This window comes from Pectinophora gossypiella, chromosome 20 (genome assembly GCF_024362695.1).
Source record: "Pectinophora gossypiella chromosome 20, ilPecGoss1.1, whole genome shotgun sequence".
NCBI lineage: Eukaryota > Metazoa > Arthropoda > Insecta > Lepidoptera > Gelechiidae > Pectinophora > Pectinophora gossypiella.
The window spans coordinates 4,736,595-4,756,429 of record NC_065423.1 but is presented as its reverse complement, the minus strand read 5'-3'; the positions used below and the strand labels follow the sequence as shown (position 1 = coordinate 4,756,429).

Here is a 19,835-nt window from a genome sequence, read left to right as displayed (position 1 = left end):
ATGTTACTAACCGATCTTTTATTTATCAACAAAACTGACTACCCAGCTTAGTTTATATTTTGTTCTATTCACTAATTAAAATTCTACTAAGTTTTAGAGGGTGTCTACCCCGGAAGGTGTTACCATTGATGAACTATGTTAGAACATTTTAGCTGAAAAGATTCAATTCTATACCTACTTTAATTTCCATATTATACCTTCGCGCATGTGTTTCTGTGCCACAGTAATCATAATCACATCTACGTGCGTAATAATTTTTAGGTATATTTTATTATTCAGGAAGTGAAGACAAACTAAAACTACATATTTAGTTAAATGAAACTCATAAATGTTATGATCGCAGTCAGTAGTCGGTTCAGATCATATCGTAGTCGGTTTCTTGGTATTAAATTAAAATATTTTTAACTTAATACCAAGAAAGATAAAAATATAAAAGTAATTAAATGTTACGATTAAAAAACATCACAGAGAATCTAATTAGATATAATAGGAAATTGGAAATCGAACGAAGTAAGTAGTTACGTTATTTCACAATTTTTTTAATTTTGAATCATGAGCTGAGGGTTCAAAGCACTCATTTTTTTTTGTGATGTGATAAAAACAAAACATAAAAAATGCGACCGGTTAGCAACTTGATGGCAACATATTGGCAGTTAGCCGTCTAAGGCCAAGGGAGAACCTCGCTAATATGGGAAAACTCGTATTTACACTGTTTTTTATTTTACAAAGTCTCGTAATAAGTTACAGTGATACGTTTGACGATGAAGCTACAGTGTCAATCGAAGATTTTCCGGAATACGCTGTGCCTAGACACTGTGCAGAATTTTGTGCAGAAAGTGTTCGAGAGAAGAGACTTGTTGGAACTCCAGGGAAGAGCAGAGTCATCGACGCAATGCTCAATACACCGACGCTGCATTTGAATCCGGAGGCGCCTGACATTTTGTCCATTTTGAGAGACAAATACGAGTTACCTAAAGGTAAATTGCAGCTACCTACACTTTAATTACAACAATGTTTTTCAAACTGTCCGGCATGAAAAGGTTTCATGCGTAAAAACAGTGAGGAAAAGCGTGTTTTATTCTCTTGTGAGACAAAGTAGATTTTTATTGAATACTTACTCGGATTTTCACATGGAAGATGGCAATTTATCATGTTTAAAAGTTGAAAACTTATCTCGCTCGTTGTAAGCGATAAGCTTCTATACAAATATAATTTATTATTGCATCAAAATAAAAGGAAATATTTACAAAAGACTCTTAATTAGGTATATGGCAAATGGAGGCCTTATCGCTTAAAGCGATACTACACTGTTTTTTTAGCGCTTCTATACTGGACTGGGAGTGAATAAAAAACATAGAACACTGTCAGCTGTCTTCCAGAGCACGTCGTTAAATCCAACAGTGGGATTATGTCCTTTCTAACATGATGGACTATTATTAGGTATGGGCGATAGCCAGATGCCTTGTCAGTTGTCACCATAAGGTTCATCAGATCCATAGGACTTCGTATCAACAAAACAATGGCTGCAAGTTGTCTTTGACTGCTCATGACACTGCCCACCACATTAGGGTTTATGATCGTGAGTTGAATATATATATGTATGTAGAAGTATAAAGTTGTTTGTTTCACACGAGGGCATGTTGTTAATATAACATAAGCTCACGACCTTATCCCGATTGGGGTAGTCAGATACATTCATAGCAAGATGAACTAAATACCCACACCTCACCGAGCTTCTGTTTGCCCTCGTGTTGAACAAATAACCGAATAAAATAAAAATATACTTTACCGTTGTCTAGCAAATCAATTCGGCGTTCATAATACATAGTAAGCTATTCATGTGTCGCTATTATTTCCGTGGCATTCACCCATGACTCCATGGTGTCTTTGAACTTGAACTATGCAAGGTACCTACGTAAGGGGCTGGCATACAGCCAACGGATTTAGTAAGATACAGCAAGGTACTCTAGGAGGTTTTTTGTATGTAAATTAAATACATACTAAATTAATTACGTTGTTTGTACGAATGGCATTTTGTTTGGTGTATTCATGATACAGTTCTCGTTGAAGTATATTTTTCCACCAATTATGTAAAAACTCATTTTTTTATTAAAAAAACCTATACCTATAAGTCAGTATAATTATTAAAGATTGATCTTCTTCTATCGTGTGGATTGTAAGGTAGATTACCAACCCCATCAACCCTGGTGTCAGGGTTATGACTTATGATAGAATAGAATAGAATAGAAAAAGTTTATTATAAAAGGACGCCACACACAAAAAAAAGTCAACAACATCATATCAAATTTCCACTAAAACAATTACAAAAAAGCAAGACGGATGTGACGGATGTGTTGTGTATGTGACGGCCAAAGGCCCTGACATGGCTTATGTAACGACTACGTACTTATATTAGCAAGTAATAGCCGGGACCAACGGCTTAACGTGCCTTCCGAATCACGGATCATTTTAATTTTGGACAATCAGGTGATCAGCCTGATTAAAGCTTGATGCCTAAACCAGACATATGAATATGTCGTCTATGCATCAGGCTATCAGGATTCCAAGTTTATGACGAAAAAGCTACCTAAACACACACATTGGTAGTTTTAATTTACACATAGAAAATCTTGCTCTTATGTTACTGTCGGGGGCCTATTCCGTACTTAATTATTAGCTGCATATATTATATATTTTATTGCTTTAATAAATAAGCCGATAAAAACTAGCACCATTTGGTATCTTGTTCCACAGACGATAAAACTGCTTGGTGGTTTGATGTCGCGACAACATTCCTACTAGTTTCTAGCAGCTACTTCTAATGACAGCACGCGTAATTATTTCGATCGATTGGTCTAACAGACAGTTCGGTCCCGGGTTCGAATCCCGGTGGGGACATATTACAAAAATCACTTTGGAATTCTTAGTTTGGTTAGGACATTACAGGCTGATCACCTGATTGTTCAAAAAGTAAGATGACCCGTGCTTCGGAAGGTACGTTAAGCCGTTGGTCCCGGTTACTATTTACTGATGTAAGTAAGAACTATGTGAGCCATGTCAAGAGCCTTTGGCGGCTCAATAATAACCCTGACACCAGGTTTGATGAGGTTGGTAATTCATCTCACAACCCACACGATAGAAAAAGAAGAAAGCTCGGTGAGATGTAAGTACTTAGTTCATCTTGCGATGGATGTACCTCCGACTACCCCAATTAGGATATCTGGGTATAGGTCGTGATCACATTATGTTATGTTATTATTTCGATGGCTACGATGACCTATTACGTCAATCATTTGGTACATTTTCCAGGTTTCCAAGGACCGTTAGCCGAATACGACTTCATCATAGTGGGCGCGGGCTCAGCTGGCAGTGTGCTGGCGTCGCGACTCAGTGAGGGAAAACAAGCTTCAGTGCTACTTCTGGAAGCTGGGAAACCAGAGTCCCTATTTACCAACGTACCGGTGTTAGCCCCGTTCTTTCAGCAAACTGAATACGTTTGGCAATATTTGATGGAACCTCAGGATGGAGTATGTATTGGTAAGTTTCTTAACATATATGGGTCGTTTTTCTTTTTTATCGACAATAAAAAGACATTTTCTCAATTTATCAGATTTAACGTCTTTAAAATTATAACGGCAATAAATATTTTAAAACATCATATAAAGATGTGTCTGTAGAGGACTATTTAGTGGTTCTCTTTATCATGGTAACATACTTTTTTTTGCAGGCGCACTCAAAAAGATATTGTGACAGAGTGGCCCTTTTCATTGGACACAGCATTTCAATTTACCACTCTGTCACAGAATTTTGTGAAAACAATCAAGCTACGTTAATCACTAATTGAGGAACCGATTAGTATTTTGCAAGTATCTTGAGTATAATAAGATAGCTATATTTTTGGACAATGGAAACATTAAATAAAATTCTAAAACATATTGTAACTTGTCAGATCGAAGGACAGATCATTGTCGATAAAAAAGAAGACCGACCCATATAAGCTCACGACTATATTCTAATGAGGAACTTTCCAGGCTACGTCCCCCAAAAATAACATAGATGGCGCTGTTCAGAGTTAACGTGATAAATACCTATTTTCTCATTACTCGGGTACATAATTATTTAAAAAATATAATTTAATGGCAGAAGCATATTATATAAAAATAATTGTTGCTTGATATTTGGATCAGATTGTGTGTAGAATTATGTTAAATTGCTTCTCTTTATTTTGATCAGAATAATGATGGATGGAAGATGTGTTGTGCCTGGGTGTAATAACAAGGGTCATCATTTGTATCCAAAAACAAAGATAAAAGATGCATATGTCCGTTATCCGTGAAATTAGAAGGTTAAACAAAGGTAACTCTGTACAGCGCCATCTATATTATTTTGGGGAACGTAACCTGGAAAGTCCCTCACTGTGAAGACGAAACTTAAATGTACTGTGCCGTGTCGTACAGTCATGAGCAATATAATGTACCCACTTTAGAACTCTGTCGCACTAACATATTTGACATTTAGTGAGACTTACAGTTCAATTTGTCAAAAAAGCTAATGTGACATGGTACCAAAGTGTATACATATTAATGCTCGTGACCGTACGCACCGTAACGTACGTTAAGTGTGTCCTAATTTACTATTACCGATGTTTCTTTCTTCTGTAATCAAATCCAAATGACCTTTAATCATCGACACTTGGTTAGGGGAGCTTCAGCTGGATATATGATCCACGCAGGATATTTTATTTTTGGCTGCCATACGTAATAATAATCATCGAATACAAAGAACATTATTTACGAAGTAGCTAATGTGTAATTCCTGAATAATCGAAACCCTTACTTAAGTACCCTTCGCGGAAAATATCCAACCAACCAACCATTATATTATTACTAACAATTACATGACTATTCAAAATGTTACCATGAGAACCAATATGCACTTTAGGTACCTACAACGTTTATTCTGTTGCCTTTGATGTATACGCAGTGGCGGCCCTAGCAAAGTATTTAGGTGGTGCGAGGTCTCAAAGTGGCACCCCTCAGTCCCTCAAAATACAAAACCCAGTTGCTCCTCTCTAGACACGGGGACGCTGACCAATCTTGTTGATTTTGCCTCCCCCCCGATTTCGGAGCTCGGTGGCCTATACTGTGTATAAGGTTGGTATTAATAGACTAATCTCAGCTGAGACTGCCCTCAAGATCATGCTCAAGTTTCTGTTTTTATATGAGAACTGTCACATTGACATGATCTTGAGGGCAGTCTCGAAGCTGAGATTATTCTATTAATACCACCCTAGAACCGCGATGTTTCAATGAAAGTCATTGATAAGCTTCATTAAGTAACATTTACGTCAGAACCTGTTCTTTAGTCATTGGGTCTTATAGATCTGATATACGGATAAAGTGATGAATATAAATATCGTCAAATATTGCCATCTGCTATTTTAACGTAGATATAATTGATTACGAAGGTCATTCAAACACGTTTTCACATACATTTGTGGATAATTTAAATAAATTAGAACATAGCACTGCCTACGAACACGGAATAGGTTTTTGGATAAAATAATAATTCATTTAAACATTAAAAAGTCTACCTTGAAAAATCTCATCATACGCAAAGATAGGATCATCGCAGATAATAAAAATTGCCGTTCAGTCTTGCGGGCTCTTCATCTGTTAATAACTTGCTTTCATTGAATAAGAGTAACTAAACGAATGTATTGACTTCTTCAGATTGGACAACGGCTACTCCTTTATTCGGCCAACTTAAATTAAGCAAATGTTTTAAATTGTATCTTTTGTCGCCTTATTACAAAAACGAAGACTAAAAATCAACACAGCAACAGTAGCGTTAGATGTCTCGATTCAATTCGCCTGATATCTAAACTAATAAACACAAGTAAACGAAACAGTAAGGTGTAAAAAACAAAAATACACAGCACCGCTTGTTACTATTATACCTACATGCCAATGTTTACAATTGCAATTAGCACGTAGGTGGGGAAATTCAAACATTAACAGCCAAAAACTTTGCTTCTAATTTGACAAGCATATTATGCTAACAAATTGTGGTTTATTTTCATAAGGATAGTGGGACTCACACACAAGCAGTTCCGATCATTATGACACGATTTTATACATTTCTTATCTTATTTGGATACAGTTTAAGAGTTAATGTTTAAGTTATGACATCATATTACAGATAAAGACGATAAGACAGTAAATTATTATGTCTCTTGAGAAGTAACCAACTATCAGATTCCTAAACAAATTTAATATAAATTCAATTCAGGAATGGAGGGCGGGAGGTGCTTCTGGCCTCGAGGGAAGGCGGTCGGCGGCAGCAGCGTGATCAACTACATGATCTACACTAGGGGCTTGCCGGCGGATTGGGACGGAATCGCTGCGAACGGGAACTATGGGTGGTGAGGAACCTGCGGACTAAGGACTACATGTAGGGACACGCCAAGTGGAGAATGTACGCGGAATATCGACAAATCATCATCCCTAGCATTATCCCGTTTTTCACAGGGTCCGCTTACCTAACTTGAAGATTTGACAGGTCCGGTTTTACAGAAGCGACTGCCTGTCTGACCTTCCAACCCGCGAAGGAAAAACCAGCCCAATACAGGTTAGGTCACACCTCCGAAAATGCATTTCTCGGGAATATAGGTTTCCTCACAATGTTTTCCTTCACCGCTGAGCACGTGTTAAACGTTTATGATCCAAACATTAATTCGAAAGCAAATTCGACAATCATTGGTGTGGAATATTGACAAATTAATTTTATAAAAATAGGGTTACATGGACGGGGTAGGGTTGCATGGGTTCGTGCTCTAAACCACTGAATTTGTTTTGGGGGGTGATTTAAACCTAGCTCAGCCGTTGGTGAGAGCGGACAGTTGCCGTTCTATACGGCAGTATTATTCCTTATTCTATGACAGATTTGGATATGAATGAGGGATGGATGTACCTACATAAAAACTCGGCTGTCTAAGTAGACGTAAATGTATATAAAAATGTGAAGTACTTGAACGTCGAACAACTATTTCAAGTGCAGCATTGGATAAAATTAAAGTCAGACGAATTTCATGTCTTGGACGGGAGTATGCCCAAGATTTAAATTTAGTTTAGTAAATCTAAATAACATTTTGATCTATAAATACACTTTAACAAGAAGTTTGATAGAAGTGTAATTAAAAAATGTTTATCACATAATTTGTGAACTATTGACGGTCTATTAAGATAAATACAAATTAGAAACTTACAGATAATAATTGTATCTATTGACGTACCTGAAATTAGAAAACATATTAAAATTATTTTACAGTAAAATGCATTAGTGAGAATTGTTTAGTGTGAAACATTTCTATTTTTAGAAACCCATAAAATATAACTCATATATATAGTATATAAACATAAAACGTACAGGCTTCCCCTCGATCAACCGAAGCGCGAAGGGGATAGTATCTAATACTTATTATTTAATAAGTTTTTGTCTCATTTTCAGGTCATACCAAGAAGTGCTACCGTATTACATGAAGTCAGAAAGAGCATATCTGAAAGGGTTGAAAGACTCGCCATGGCACGGGCGAGACGGGGAACTAGCAGTTGAAGATATACCCTTCCGGTACGAATTTCGGGTTATATAAAATTAAATACGTTACTTAATAGTAATAAATTTCTAAGGGGTTGATGAGGTTGGTAATTCACTTCACAACCGACACGACAGAAGAAGAGTAATAAATAAATATTACTATAATAAAGAAACGTTTATATATTTACGCATTAATTTACACTTTTGAGACCTGGCGGGTTAAAAAGGCCACATCGAAACGATTCATTTTAAAAAGCAATATTGATATTAGTAATTTTCACACATAAAAGTAAGTGCGCAATGCAAACAAATGTCAAATGTCATTATTGTTTTTTTAGATAAATTGCATGGATGTGGCCAATTTTACCCCTCTAGTCATGACTGGGACATTATCACGTCACGTGAGAAATATCTATTTAAGTCGGGAGAGTTACAGAAATATTTGCATACTTATGCTGCAACACTAGGCGTACCACAAATCCATTGTTTCGTGATAATCCATATTCAATTCTTTTGTATCGTTTTTTATGTATCGTTTTGTCTGTTCACAGGTCCAAACTGTCGAAAGCATTCTTAGACGCTGGCAAACTACTAGGCCACAGAAGAGTGGACTACAACAGCCCGGACTATTTCGGGTTCAGCTACATCCAGGCTACCATGGCCCGCGGGAGGCGCTGCAGTACTGCCAATGCTTTTCTTCATCCACATAAGAAAAGGAAGAATCTACACATACTACACAGTACCCGAGCAACTAAAGTATTAATAGATCCTGTAACTAAGAGAGCTTACGGTGTGGAATTCCATAGAAACGGGCAAGTCTATCAAGTCGGAGCAAAAAAAGAAGTATTACTATCCGCTGGTCCAATCGAATCTCCACATTTACTAATGCTATCTGGCATAGGTCCAAAACAACATCTAGAATCATTAGGAATCCCAGTCATACAAGACTTGAGTGTAGGCAAAACTCTGTACGATCATATATCGTTCCCTGCTTTAGCATTCACGGTCAATACAAGCAGACTAACTATTGTTGAGAAAAGAGAAGCTAGTATACAGAATGTTATACAGTATGATCATTATGGTGATGGTCCAATGTCTTCAATAGCCGGAGTGGAAACCATCGGTTACATTAAGACGAATGAATCGGAGGAGCTAGGCGATTTACCGGATATAGAACTATTAGGCGCTTGCGCCTCTTTAGCATCCGACGAGGGTAGCATCGTTGCCAAAGGAATCCATTTAGCAGGCTGGTTGTACAACGACGTGTACAAGCCAATAGAGGGCGTAGAAAGTTTTAACATATTGTTTATGTTACTGCATCCTAAATCAAAGGGCTATTTAAAACTGAAATCGAAGAATCCGTTTGAACATCCAAAAATGTACGGCAACTACCTGACGCATCCAAAAGATGTAGCTACTATGATCGCGGCTATCAGATATATAATTAAATTAGTAGATACGCCTTCATTCCAGAAGTACGGAGCCACTTTACATACGAAGAAGTTTCCGAACTGTAGACAATACGAGTTCGGGAGTTATGGCTACTGGGAATGTGCTGTGAGAACGGTTACGTCGACACTTCATCATCAGATAGCTACTTGCAAGATGGGCCCACATACGGATCCAGGTGCTGTAGTGGATCCAGAACTACGCGTGTACGGAGTGAATAACTTACGGGTAGTGGACAGTAGTGTGATACCAAGGACTATAGTGGCGCATACAAACGCACCCGCCATCATGATTGGAGAAAAAGCTGCTGATATGATTAGGAGAACTTGGGGGATGATTTAGACTTTAATTATTTATTATTTTTACTTTTTGACTTTAGTACAATTGTCTAGTACTACAATATATGATGAAACTGTCTCCAGATCCGCCGAAAAAACGGAAAACGAAAAAACCGGAATACCAAACTATTACATGAGCACATGTGATGAGCCATATTTAGCCAGAAACATGTCTCTAATCTGTGAATGATAGCGTAGCCCCGACCGCCTAAATGCATTACATAGAGCTATGTGTATCTCTCTGTTACATCTCGACGCTTTACTATTTGAATGGAAATATGCCACTGCCACTCTAACAATAGATCTCCACTGAATCTACTATAGTATGCAGTATAAGTATTTTAAGTACCTATACCTAACATAATACCTAAGTATAGTACAAACCAATTGGATTATTTCATTCATATTTTTTTTAATTTGTTAGATATGTCTTTGTTTGTAAATTTTAATTTTGTGTTTGTATCAATTTACCACTGGGTACTCTTCACTGTTTATGATAAGGGACTTCCCTAACCTCGGGCATAAATGTGTCAATCATGAGTCATAAATTGTAGTATGTTTGGTCACAATCTAGATAAGTGACAATTTATGTACAAATCAGATACCAGGAATTCACAGATCAATGAAAACATGAGTAAACAAGATAATCCCTATCAGGTAGAAATATTTGCTCAATTTAATTTTGCAATTGGTGTGTACTTGTATAAGATAAGCTTATAAGTAGTTAGTATGTAACTTTGTAAATTTAGCTGTAAGCTCCCCAAATAAAATAAAATAAATAAATAAGTGCAAGATTACACTACAAACTGACTGAGAGTACTTGTTATTAGTTATTATAGATGATCATGAAGACATAACCCTACTCTTGCTGTTGTACAGTTGGGTAATTTTTTTTTAACAAGAACCAAAATAATGTTAACTTAATTTAAATAATGACAAAAAATACTTCTTTATTTAAGCACCTTTATGTACATAATTAAGTAAATTTGTTGTTTCTTCCAATAATTATAACGAACCATAAGAACATTAATTAAAAATGAATTAATATAATAACAATTTTTTAATAGTGTTTCTTCTCTACAGTATTCCTACAATCAGTATCCCTACAAGGTCATGATGTACGCTTATTAGAAATGACCTTGCTGTCCAGACATACTTGAAAACTGGGCGTGGACTCCGCAGACGCCTAATAAAACGCGTTGTAAATAGGTAACGAATGCCAAGAAGGAGTCAAATACTTATAAGATATAGTAAACAAACAAGCAAATCAAAAAATGTAAACATTACTTCCAATGAAGCAATCACAATTAGCTAATACTGTCCAACCAAAATCAATATTCATAACTTCGGACTGTTTCGAATAAGCAATTAATTAACAATGAATCTATTGAAATTATATCATTAACATGATATAAGTATTACTATACAGATGAGGTTATGTCCGATTTTATAAATGATTTTCCTGGTACTGTTTTCGAATTTATCTCATACCTGATACGATCAGCGCCTCATTCGGACCCACGGTGTGGATGTTACCCATGACTCCTTCTTTAAAATGCACTCAAATACTTCACACAAACACTTGTTTTTCCAAAACTATCGATAAATCGATACCACAACAAACAACGCACCCGGTGCCGTATGAATGGCTATTATAAAAAAAGTCGTCACTGTACCGGCTCTCTTGAAGGAAAAAAGAACAAGGAAAAGAAAACCTTCTGTAAGTTTTTCCGATTTCCCAACAACCGTCACAATTTTATTTTTGTGCGCGAAGAAGCAGAGGAAACAATAATGTCAAAATATTTTCATAGACAAGCTAAATAAATGCGCGCGCAAGTCACAAAACCACCGTGTTATCTATCCCCATTTTAAGAAAAAAGTTAAAATTCTTTCTCTTTTTCTCCGTTTGGAAATAGTCATTTGAGTGAAAAGGAAGAACTGTATTTTACTTTGGATTTTACTTTCTCTATGGAATTATATGTTTATCTGTGGATATAAAAAAAGTTGGTATAATAGTCTATGGTGTGTATGTATCATGGTGGATTGTGATTGTTTGTAAAATTTCGAAAAACGATTCGTTTAAGCCAAAAACTACTTCATACTTGTATAAATATTTGTAAGTAAAACCATTAAATTGTTTCTCAATATTTTAAACTTGCAAGTGATTAATTACTCTTCGTTATTTACATAAAACGGAAGGTTTTCTGAAGGGTGATGGTGGGTCATACACATTGTTAGTTACCCCATTTTTTGTATATTGCAGATATAGCGTCCTAACGTGGTTGATTTAGTTGCTGAAGATGTCTGACACGAGTGATTTGGACCGCCAGATCGAGCAATTGAAGAGATGTGAAATTATAATGGAGGCAGAGGTTAAGGCCCTCTGCGCGAAGGCCCGTGAGATACTCGTTGAGGAAAGCAATGTCCAGCGAGTGGACTCTCCTGTTACGGTATTCAATACATTATCTTTACATTTATGTGCCTATTCAACCCTTTAATTGAGTCTTTTATAAATAATGGTACCTTTTGATACAAAATTGTCATGATGATTGTAATGCTGAGACATAACCTGGTTTTCTTAGTCCCCTTCTGAGCTAGGTATCAAGCCAGTCTTTTTCTTGTAAAGTAAATACATAAAAAACTAGGTTAGTCAGTTAGTCTTCATTTCAGTAAAGGCCTTGACCAGATCAGCTACATAGAAACAAAAGAAGTAGGTTGAAACATTGTTGTCATCAAAATGCGATATCTAGGTATTCATTATTGAATATGAACAACTGTCTTAATTTTGCTCTGTAATCAATATTATGAATTTGGAAGAAGTTATTTTTAGGAATGTTTTAAGGAATATAAAAAAAGTGATATTACCAAACTGACAAACATTAATTAACAAGGAAAATGGTTGCTGAATATTAGCCAGATAACTGGAATGCAGCATGAACTCTCAGCTGAGCAAATAGTATTATGTATCTTTTAACTAGAAAAGGAATAGGTATAATGCTTTTTCAAGTCTAAGCCAGATTATACCTTTATCTTAAAAACAATGAGGATTAGGTATTTTAGTCAATCTTTAGAATAGAATAGAATCGTTATTACAAAGTAAATATACATTTTCAGGTGTGTGGAGATATACATGGACAGTTTTACGATCTGAAAGAATTATTCAAAGTGGGTGGTGATGTTCCAGAGACCAATTATTTATTCATGGGAGACTTTGTTGACAGAGGATTCTATTCTGTGGAGACATTCTTATTGTTACTTGCATTGAAGGTAAGTTAGAGCGAAGCTGTAAGATCAATTGCCATGTAAATTTAAAACAAAAACCGAGAAAATTATTCAGATCTGTTGAGTCTAATAGAATATGCATGGAAATCTGTAGGAAGATGCTAAAGATTTCCAGTGTATATGGAGCATTTATTGTGTATTGTATTATGGTAAAATATTCTTCAACTGCAACACTCACTACTGGAGGCAATATGAAGCTGAATAAATGTTGCTTTTTTCTTCTACCAGAAAAGTGTATTAGTCATAGAAATTATTGAAATTCTAACTAGTCACAAAAAAACGTAATAGTTTCATGATTGTGGCACCTTTAGTGTAAGATAATACTATATTACATTATATTTGTGTATCAATGCAGGAAAATTAGCAGCTAAACATAGAGTACATAGCTTTCCTTCGGTCAAGTCGAGGAGTTACGGAACACAAACCAGTGTCTTTTTTTTGTTTTATTTCAATAAACTTCATTAGTTTAATTATAAACACATTGTAGGTCCGTTACCCTGACCGCATCACACTAATCCGAGGCAATCACGAGTCCAGACAGATCACACAAGTCTACGGGTTCTATGATGAATGTTTACGGAAATATGGGTCTATTACTGTTTGGAGGTATGTACCAAGTTGAAGTGGTCTTACAAAGCAGGGATGTTACGGAGCTCCGTAACAATTTTTGTAACACCCACATCCGAAACCAATAAAAAATATTCCTATATCTCAAACCGAAACTTTATATCCATAACATCACTCTTGCAAACTTCCTCTGCCTACTCTACACCTGCTGTGCCTTTCTAAACTGGATTTTCCCAGGAAACAAGTAGCCGTAACATGTTGACGCGCTATTCGCGCGCGACGCTATAAATTAACATGACATAAGCTAACGACTATCTCAATTGGGGTAGTCAGAGGTACATCCATCGCAAGATGAACTAAATATCTCAGCAAGGTTATTGTTAGACCAACGTGATTACGCGTTAAATGGAAATTAAATGACGCTATTGGCTACGCGATAAATAAATAAATTATAAAGGCTCATTTTTATAACGCGTCTGACGCGTTACGCATGCAGCATGCCAAGAATACAGGTGGTGACGGTTATGTACCTAGGTCTCTTGATCATGCAAAATCCAAAAAAATCGTCTCATATGGATATTGTAACAATGTAGGAGGTATTAAAATCAAAACCGTTAAATACACAGATACTGCACAGAGATATTCGACTACCTGTCGCTGTCGGCGATCATAGACGGGCGGATATTTTGCGTTCACGGTGGGCTGAGCCCCTCGATACAGACGCTGGACCAGATCCGTACCATCGACCGCAAGCAAGAGGTGCCCCACGACGGGCCCATGTGCGATCTGCTGTGGAGCGACCCTGAAGGTGAGTCGATAGTTTTGAGCCTTGCAAATTAATTCATTATCATACTCAACTCTTTATAATTCAGTTCTTAACATTGTCTTCTACCTCCGGTGAGAGCCCTCAGCAATCCCCATTTGTTCGGCCAAGTAGTTAATGCCATATGCGGCAAAAAGTATAGCTTTTAGGTAGTTAGAGTGTCTCAGGTGTTTTACATGCATCATGTGAGATTGTGGTCATGACATTCTGTTTTTGTTTATTCAAACAAACTCACCCATATCCTACGCGTATTAGAATAGGATGTAAGCAGTACCACAACTCACCAGAAAGTCCATGAAGTCAGACCAGAAATGATCCTTTAGTAAAAATTAACATACATACATACATAAACTCACGCCCGTAATCCCTAATGGGGTGGGCAGAGCCACAAGTAATCAAAGACAACTTGCAGCCACTGTTGATACGAAGTCCAAAGATGGATATGATGAACTTTATGGTGATAAGGGATCAGCCTATCGCCCATAACATTAGTCCATCATGTTAGAGGACACAATCCCTCTGTCGGTTTTTACGACATGCCCGGGAAGAGAAGCAGCTGAACGTGTTCTATGTTTTTTATATGCTCCCAGAACAGCATAGAAGCAATAGTAAAAATTAAATATTTATTAAATAATAATAATATTAATTAAATACAGAACTAAATAAATAAATAAGTGTTACAAAAAACACATGTCATTGCTTAAAAACTAGATATTAATTACATTTAAAATTAATCAAATAGCCCGCCTCGGAGCATACCCGGCTCAAATGTACAGCTTTAGTAAATGTTTGCTATTTCTCTTCTCTGTCCATATATTGACCAAAACATTCCACAGACACCCAAGGCTGGGGTGTGTCGCCGCGCGGGGCGGGTTACCTGTTCGGCTCGGACGTGGTGGCTCAGTTCAACGTGTCCAACGACATCGACATGATCTGCCGCGCGCACCAGCTCGTCATGGAGGGGTACAAGTGGCATTTCAACGAGACTGTGCTCACTGTCTGGTCCGCTCCCAACTACTGTTACCGGTGAGACATTTTATTTGCTTTTTTTATTACTACTGGTAGAGCCATAGTTCATCAGACAACTAACTGCACCCACATAAGTCCTGAGATAGATATGATAATGAATATTTATAGAGATCGAAATACCTTAAGTCAATCTTAGGGTTGAACTATATCTGACCTCACCATATCGGACTTTCCTATGCTTCTATCTTTTTCTGTCACTTAGAAAAGTCATTTGCTAGAGCGAGATAATGCGATTGCACGCGGCGAAATCCACGAAATGGTTGAAGTGTGGTGTAACCTTATATCTCTAGTTGACATCTCTAGATATCTCTAGTTGACAGGTCCATAATGTTACAGTGGCGGCCCGAGCAAAATATTTACATAGTACGAGACCTCACAGTGGCACCCCTCAAAATATAGTTTTTTACTCCCTTGACTTGATTCACCTGATTGTCCAGAAAAGTAAGATGATTCCGTGCTTCGGAGGGACCGTTAAGCCGTTGGCCCCGGCTATTAGCCGTAAAAACACCTCCACTAACCCGCAGTGGAGCAGCGTGATGGAGTATGCTCCATACCCCTCCGGTTGACTGAGGGGAGGCCTGTGCCCAGCAGTGGGACGTATATAGGCAGTTTATGTTATGTTACTCCCTTGAAGATCCGGGGCTGCCAGCCAGTGTGGTCCCATCTTGGTTGATTTTAGCGTTCCCCTAAAACAGCGCCCGGTGCGATCGCACCGCTCACACCGCCCTAGGGCCGCCACTGTGTGGCTACTCCTAGTGCCCAATAGAGCATACTATGGGAACTGTGGGATTTAAAAAATAAAATGTTGTTCCTCAGATGCGGCAACGTGGCTGCGATATTAGAACTAAACGAGAACCTGCAGCGTGAGTTCACGATATTCGAAGCGGCGCCGCAGGAGTCCCGGGGAGTGCCCTCTAAGAAGCCTCAGGCTGACTACTTCTTATAATGTTCATAGACAATACATTACGTCAGCGACTAGTATTACGGTTTTAATGTAGTGACAAAACATTTCAATGTGTAATTTAATTGTGATTTTAAGACTGGTAAACTAAACGGATTGTAAGGTAAGACCTAAGCGCAAGATACGTGCCCATAAGTGGAACATTTGGTTACATAGAACATTATATCTAAAGTTTATATGGATGTTCGACTACTAACAATAAAACTTAAGTTATCTAATCAATATTTTGGAAATAACTTAGAAATAAAAGTGATTAAAAACTAAAAGATTTATCAATAAATTAAAAAAAGATATTAAACCATTAAAAGATTCCCAGTCGAGCTACTACCATTGTTTTCCTTAAATCTGGAGGCAGGGGTTCTGGATAGTGCATTACCTATGTAAGCCTATGTAGCTCTAATGTTTGTAAACTAGAACTAAACTAAGTAAGTGTTGATATGTCTATAAGCCAATCGAGGTATTGAAATTGTGCCAGGTCTGTGTGTAACCAAATGAGTCCAGCAATGATAGCACTGTTTGCTTTATAAGATAAAACTTTAGAGTTCAAAGAATACTATGTATAAGTAGGTATTGTACCAAAATTACAACCAAAACTAGAGTTTTATCTTGTAAAAAGAAAACTGGTAGAGAGTAATAAAGTGATGATTCTGGTTTGCATTGACAGTTGAAACTACAGGCCAGCCAAAAACAAATTTGAAATTTGATGTTCTGTAGAATATAAGGTGCATTTTTAATGTTTCCCATTACACGTTCCTGTGCAGATTGTTCACAAACGTGCGTGTCAACGTAATTAGGGATACATCAATAGATAAGTTCCTGATTCATTAGTATGATTAATAGGCAAAAGTGAAATAAAACAAAAAGTGAAATGCGCGCGTGTGGATAATTTTGATCATTTGAATATACCAATAATTTTATGATTAAATAAGTCGCGAATGCTATCAAACGACCAAAACCATTAATCCGTGCGATGAAAAAAAATATTTGTTTTAAATGTGATGAAGAAGAACAATGAATAGGATAAGTGAACCAATTTTCGAAATTGATGGCAGTCTTGATTTATGTTAAAAGGAAGTCACTTCTAGTGATCAATTGTATTGGCGCGTTGGATTGAATGTTTAGTGCAGTGCTCCTGCCTCCGCGTCACGGTACACGCTATCGACGCTAGACGCGACAAATATCGGCAGACGAGCTGCGACCAACCGACGCTGCGTATTTATCGATGTAGGCGGCGTATATTTATTGGTGAAAGCCCGCGATATGAGCCGTAAGCGGACACCATGCCACGGGGGCTGCATGGAGGATATCGTGTGAGAGATTACTCCGTCGGCAATATCTAAACTTCAGCGTATATTGCAGATTTCTATAGTAATAATAAGTTATTAAATGTTAGACATGACCAGGCACTAATTTTAACGCGCCGTTAGTGTACAAATCATACTACATGTTTGGATCACTGCCGTTAGTGTAATGAAACAAATTTTAAATATTACATAATATAATGCTTCATATTCTGACTTTAAAAACGACCAATAAGTTAACCAAAAAGGTAACAAAGAATGTGGTCATTATAAAGTTTAAAACTGAAAAAAAATCTTTCTCAAGTGCCCTGGATTTGTATTGCTCAAAATTACTTAAAGTATATAAATCTGTTATTTTATATTCCACTTCTAGCTGTCACATTCTTTGATATCTTGTTACATTAGGCCTATAATTTCGTTTTTATATTGTTGTATCAAAGTCAATATGTTTTAGATTGGAAATGATGTGATCTCATGATTCTTTAGTTCCGGTCCATTTACTTGAATCTAATTTGTCATAACAGTCATAGGTATACAATAAGGTTGTTTTTATTTATTTATAATGCTGTGTATGTCGAGTTTTGTTGTTTAATAACTGGTATTGGAATAACTTCAAACATTATGAAAGTATTGATAAGCTTTGAAAATACGAAACATTGCTTTCCCAAATCACATAGCAACAATGAAACTTGGTCGGCCACAGCATCTAGCACGTAGTTCCCTCAATAGTCAACAATTGTTTTGAATCAGCTATGAAATCTGTTACTCGATTATTTTTCTTATATGAAATCTAGTGACTAATTGGCCACTCACATGTGAAAACCATTTTGTAATCTTCCTTCTTTTTTTTATACAATTATTAAAATGAAATGCCATTGTCAATATATTATTTTATTTCTAATTTTAACAACAATTATAAAAATAACATCTCTTGAATTATATTACTACGAGGTAGAACTTTATAACTTATTAATTACAATAAATCAGGTACATAATATAGATTTACACAACTCTGGTAGTATATCACCACATTTTGCAGATATTTTAAGATCTATAATGTCATCAGCTCTTGTAGGTCCTATATTGAGCACAGCAACACGTTTCTTCTCTTCTTTTGCTTGTAAAATTATTCTATAACTTGAGTAAACAGTTAATGTTGATCCTAGGACAAATATACCATCACTATTGGTAGTAGCTGCCCTAACCTGATCTACTCTCAGCTTAGGAACATTATCACCGAAAAATACAATGTCAGGTTTCAAAGGACCTTCACATTTTGGGCACAGAGGTGTCTTGAACCTTTCAACTTGCTCCTGTAAGATAATTCATGAATAATTAATATCTGTTTGTATCAATTAGTAGAAACCTCTCGCACATTAATTGTGTAAACTTACTTTGGATAATTCTACATCACCATCGGGCCTTATCATGGAGAAACTGCTTTCCATATCAGGATTGTTCTGCATTAGTTCCTCTTGTAGCACTTCTCTACTGATCTCATATGGACATCTCAGACATTTCACTATGTAGCCAGTACCATGGAGCTCTATCACATTCTCTGAACCAGCCTTATGATGGAGTCGGTCCACATTCTGTGTTACTATGGCAGTTACTTTACCTGCCTGAGAAAAAAAAACAACTTAAGAAACATAGATGGAAAAATAGGGGTGAGGCCTTTAGCCCAGTAGTGTGAATTTTAGGCTTGCAAAAAACAAAATCTTTTTTTACATAGAATTTTGGTAACCTTTTCCAGTTCTCTAACTGAATGGTGTGATGCATTTGGCTGTACAGAACTGAACCTTGGCCACCCAACAAAATTTCTGGCCCAATACCTCTGCCTCACTCTAGGATACTTCACAAACTCTTGGTACTGGATAGGCTTGTGATTGCTCCGAGCATACATCCCAACTTCTTCAGATCTGTAGTCTGGTATGCCTGAAAAAATGAATATAGAGTCAATTTATATAACCCAATACAGATCACATTCATTATTATCTATCACATTTAATGTATTAAACGACTTACCAGATTCTGTAGAAATTCCAGCTCCCGTAAGAACAAGCAGTTTCTTCTGATGAATCAAGAAGTCTTTGAGCTTCTCAATGTCATTTTGATCTGGGGGTTTATGCTTTGGTACACAGGTTATTTGTCGAGTGAGAATCTTAAAATTATACGGTGCAACCCTTTGTAACATTCTGTAGTGTAAAATTATTTTACTGTTTAAATAATATAAATAAAATACAATACAAAACAAGAAAAATAGACGGAACTTTCAACTTACACTTTACACTGGTACTTTTTTTTTTATTTATTTTTGACATTTGTTTTGCTCAAAAACGTAGTGAATACATGCTCAATGAAATGAAGCATCATACAGCCTGATCTGATATTTTTGGCACGATTTAGATAGCGGATGGATTGTTAGTGTGAAGTATAATAAATAAAAAAATTGTAAAATAAAAAAATGCGATCGCGTGTTGATTAAAAAT

General features: G+C 36.6%; 4 protein-coding genes and 1 long non-coding RNA gene across 7 annotated transcripts in view; 2 read left to right on the top strand and 3 right to left on the bottom strand.

The window, feature by feature from the left end:
- LOC126376112 (flotillin-2) overlaps positions 1-11,208 on the bottom strand; it is a 313,335-nt gene extending 302,127 nt beyond the window's left edge. For both annotated transcript variants that reach the window (XM_050023278.1, XM_050023277.1), the window contains exon 1: positions 10,875-11,208. In XM_050023278.1, the coding sequence (XP_049879235.1) occupies positions 10,875-10,923 (49 nt within the window). In that variant the 5' untranslated portion in view covers positions 10,924-11,208. The remainder of the gene's footprint in view (positions 1-10,874) is intronic.
- LOC126376101 (glucose dehydrogenase [FAD, quinone]-like) lies at positions 668-10,274 on the top strand. The gene is made up of 5 exons (XM_050023264.1): positions 668-977; positions 3,310-3,537; positions 6,292-6,424; positions 7,510-7,629; positions 8,148-10,274. Exons 1-5 carry the CDS (start codon positions 689-691, stop codon positions 9,385-9,387), a joined length of 2,010 nt encoding a protein of 669 aa, XP_049879221.1. The 5' UTR covers positions 668-688; the 3' UTR covers positions 9,388-10,274.
- On the bottom strand, positions 7,084-7,537 carry LOC126376132 (uncharacterized). Its single transcript, XR_007567689.1, has 2 exons — positions 7,429-7,537; positions 7,084-7,294 (listed from the first exon to the last, which is right to left on the bottom strand). It is a non-coding gene; the product is annotated as an uncharacterized LOC126376132 (long non-coding RNA).
- Positions 11,209-11,382: 174 nt separating the features above from the next.
- LOC126376120 (serine/threonine-protein phosphatase 4 catalytic subunit) lies at positions 11,383-18,228 on the top strand. Its single transcript, XM_050023293.1, has 7 exons — positions 11,383-11,499; positions 11,647-11,833; positions 12,498-12,650; positions 13,153-13,271; positions 13,859-14,040; positions 14,892-15,081; positions 15,901-18,228. The coding sequence occupies exons 2-7, from the start codon at positions 11,684-11,686 to the stop codon at positions 16,028-16,030; spliced, it is 924 nt and encodes a 307-aa protein (XP_049879250.1). The 5' UTR covers positions 11,383-11,499; positions 11,647-11,683; the 3' UTR covers positions 16,031-18,228.
- LOC126376121 (NAD-dependent protein deacylase Sirt4) lies at positions 18,222-19,683 on the bottom strand. 2 transcript variants are annotated; one of them, XM_050023295.1, is made up of 5 exons: positions 19,628-19,683; positions 19,372-19,541; positions 19,091-19,281; positions 18,741-18,968; positions 18,222-18,659 (listed from the first exon to the last, which is right to left on the bottom strand). In XM_050023295.1, the coding sequence occupies exons 2-5, from the start codon at positions 19,538-19,540 to the stop codon at positions 18,330-18,332; spliced, it is 918 nt and encodes a 305-aa protein (XP_049879252.1). In that variant the 5' UTR covers position 19,541; positions 19,628-19,683; the 3' UTR covers positions 18,222-18,329. The 2 variants fall into 2 exon arrangements, with proteins under 2 accessions (XP_049879252.1, XP_049879251.1); XM_050023294.1 differs by having other exon boundaries at positions 19,372-19,658.
- Positions 19,684-19,835: the final 152 nt, after the last annotated feature.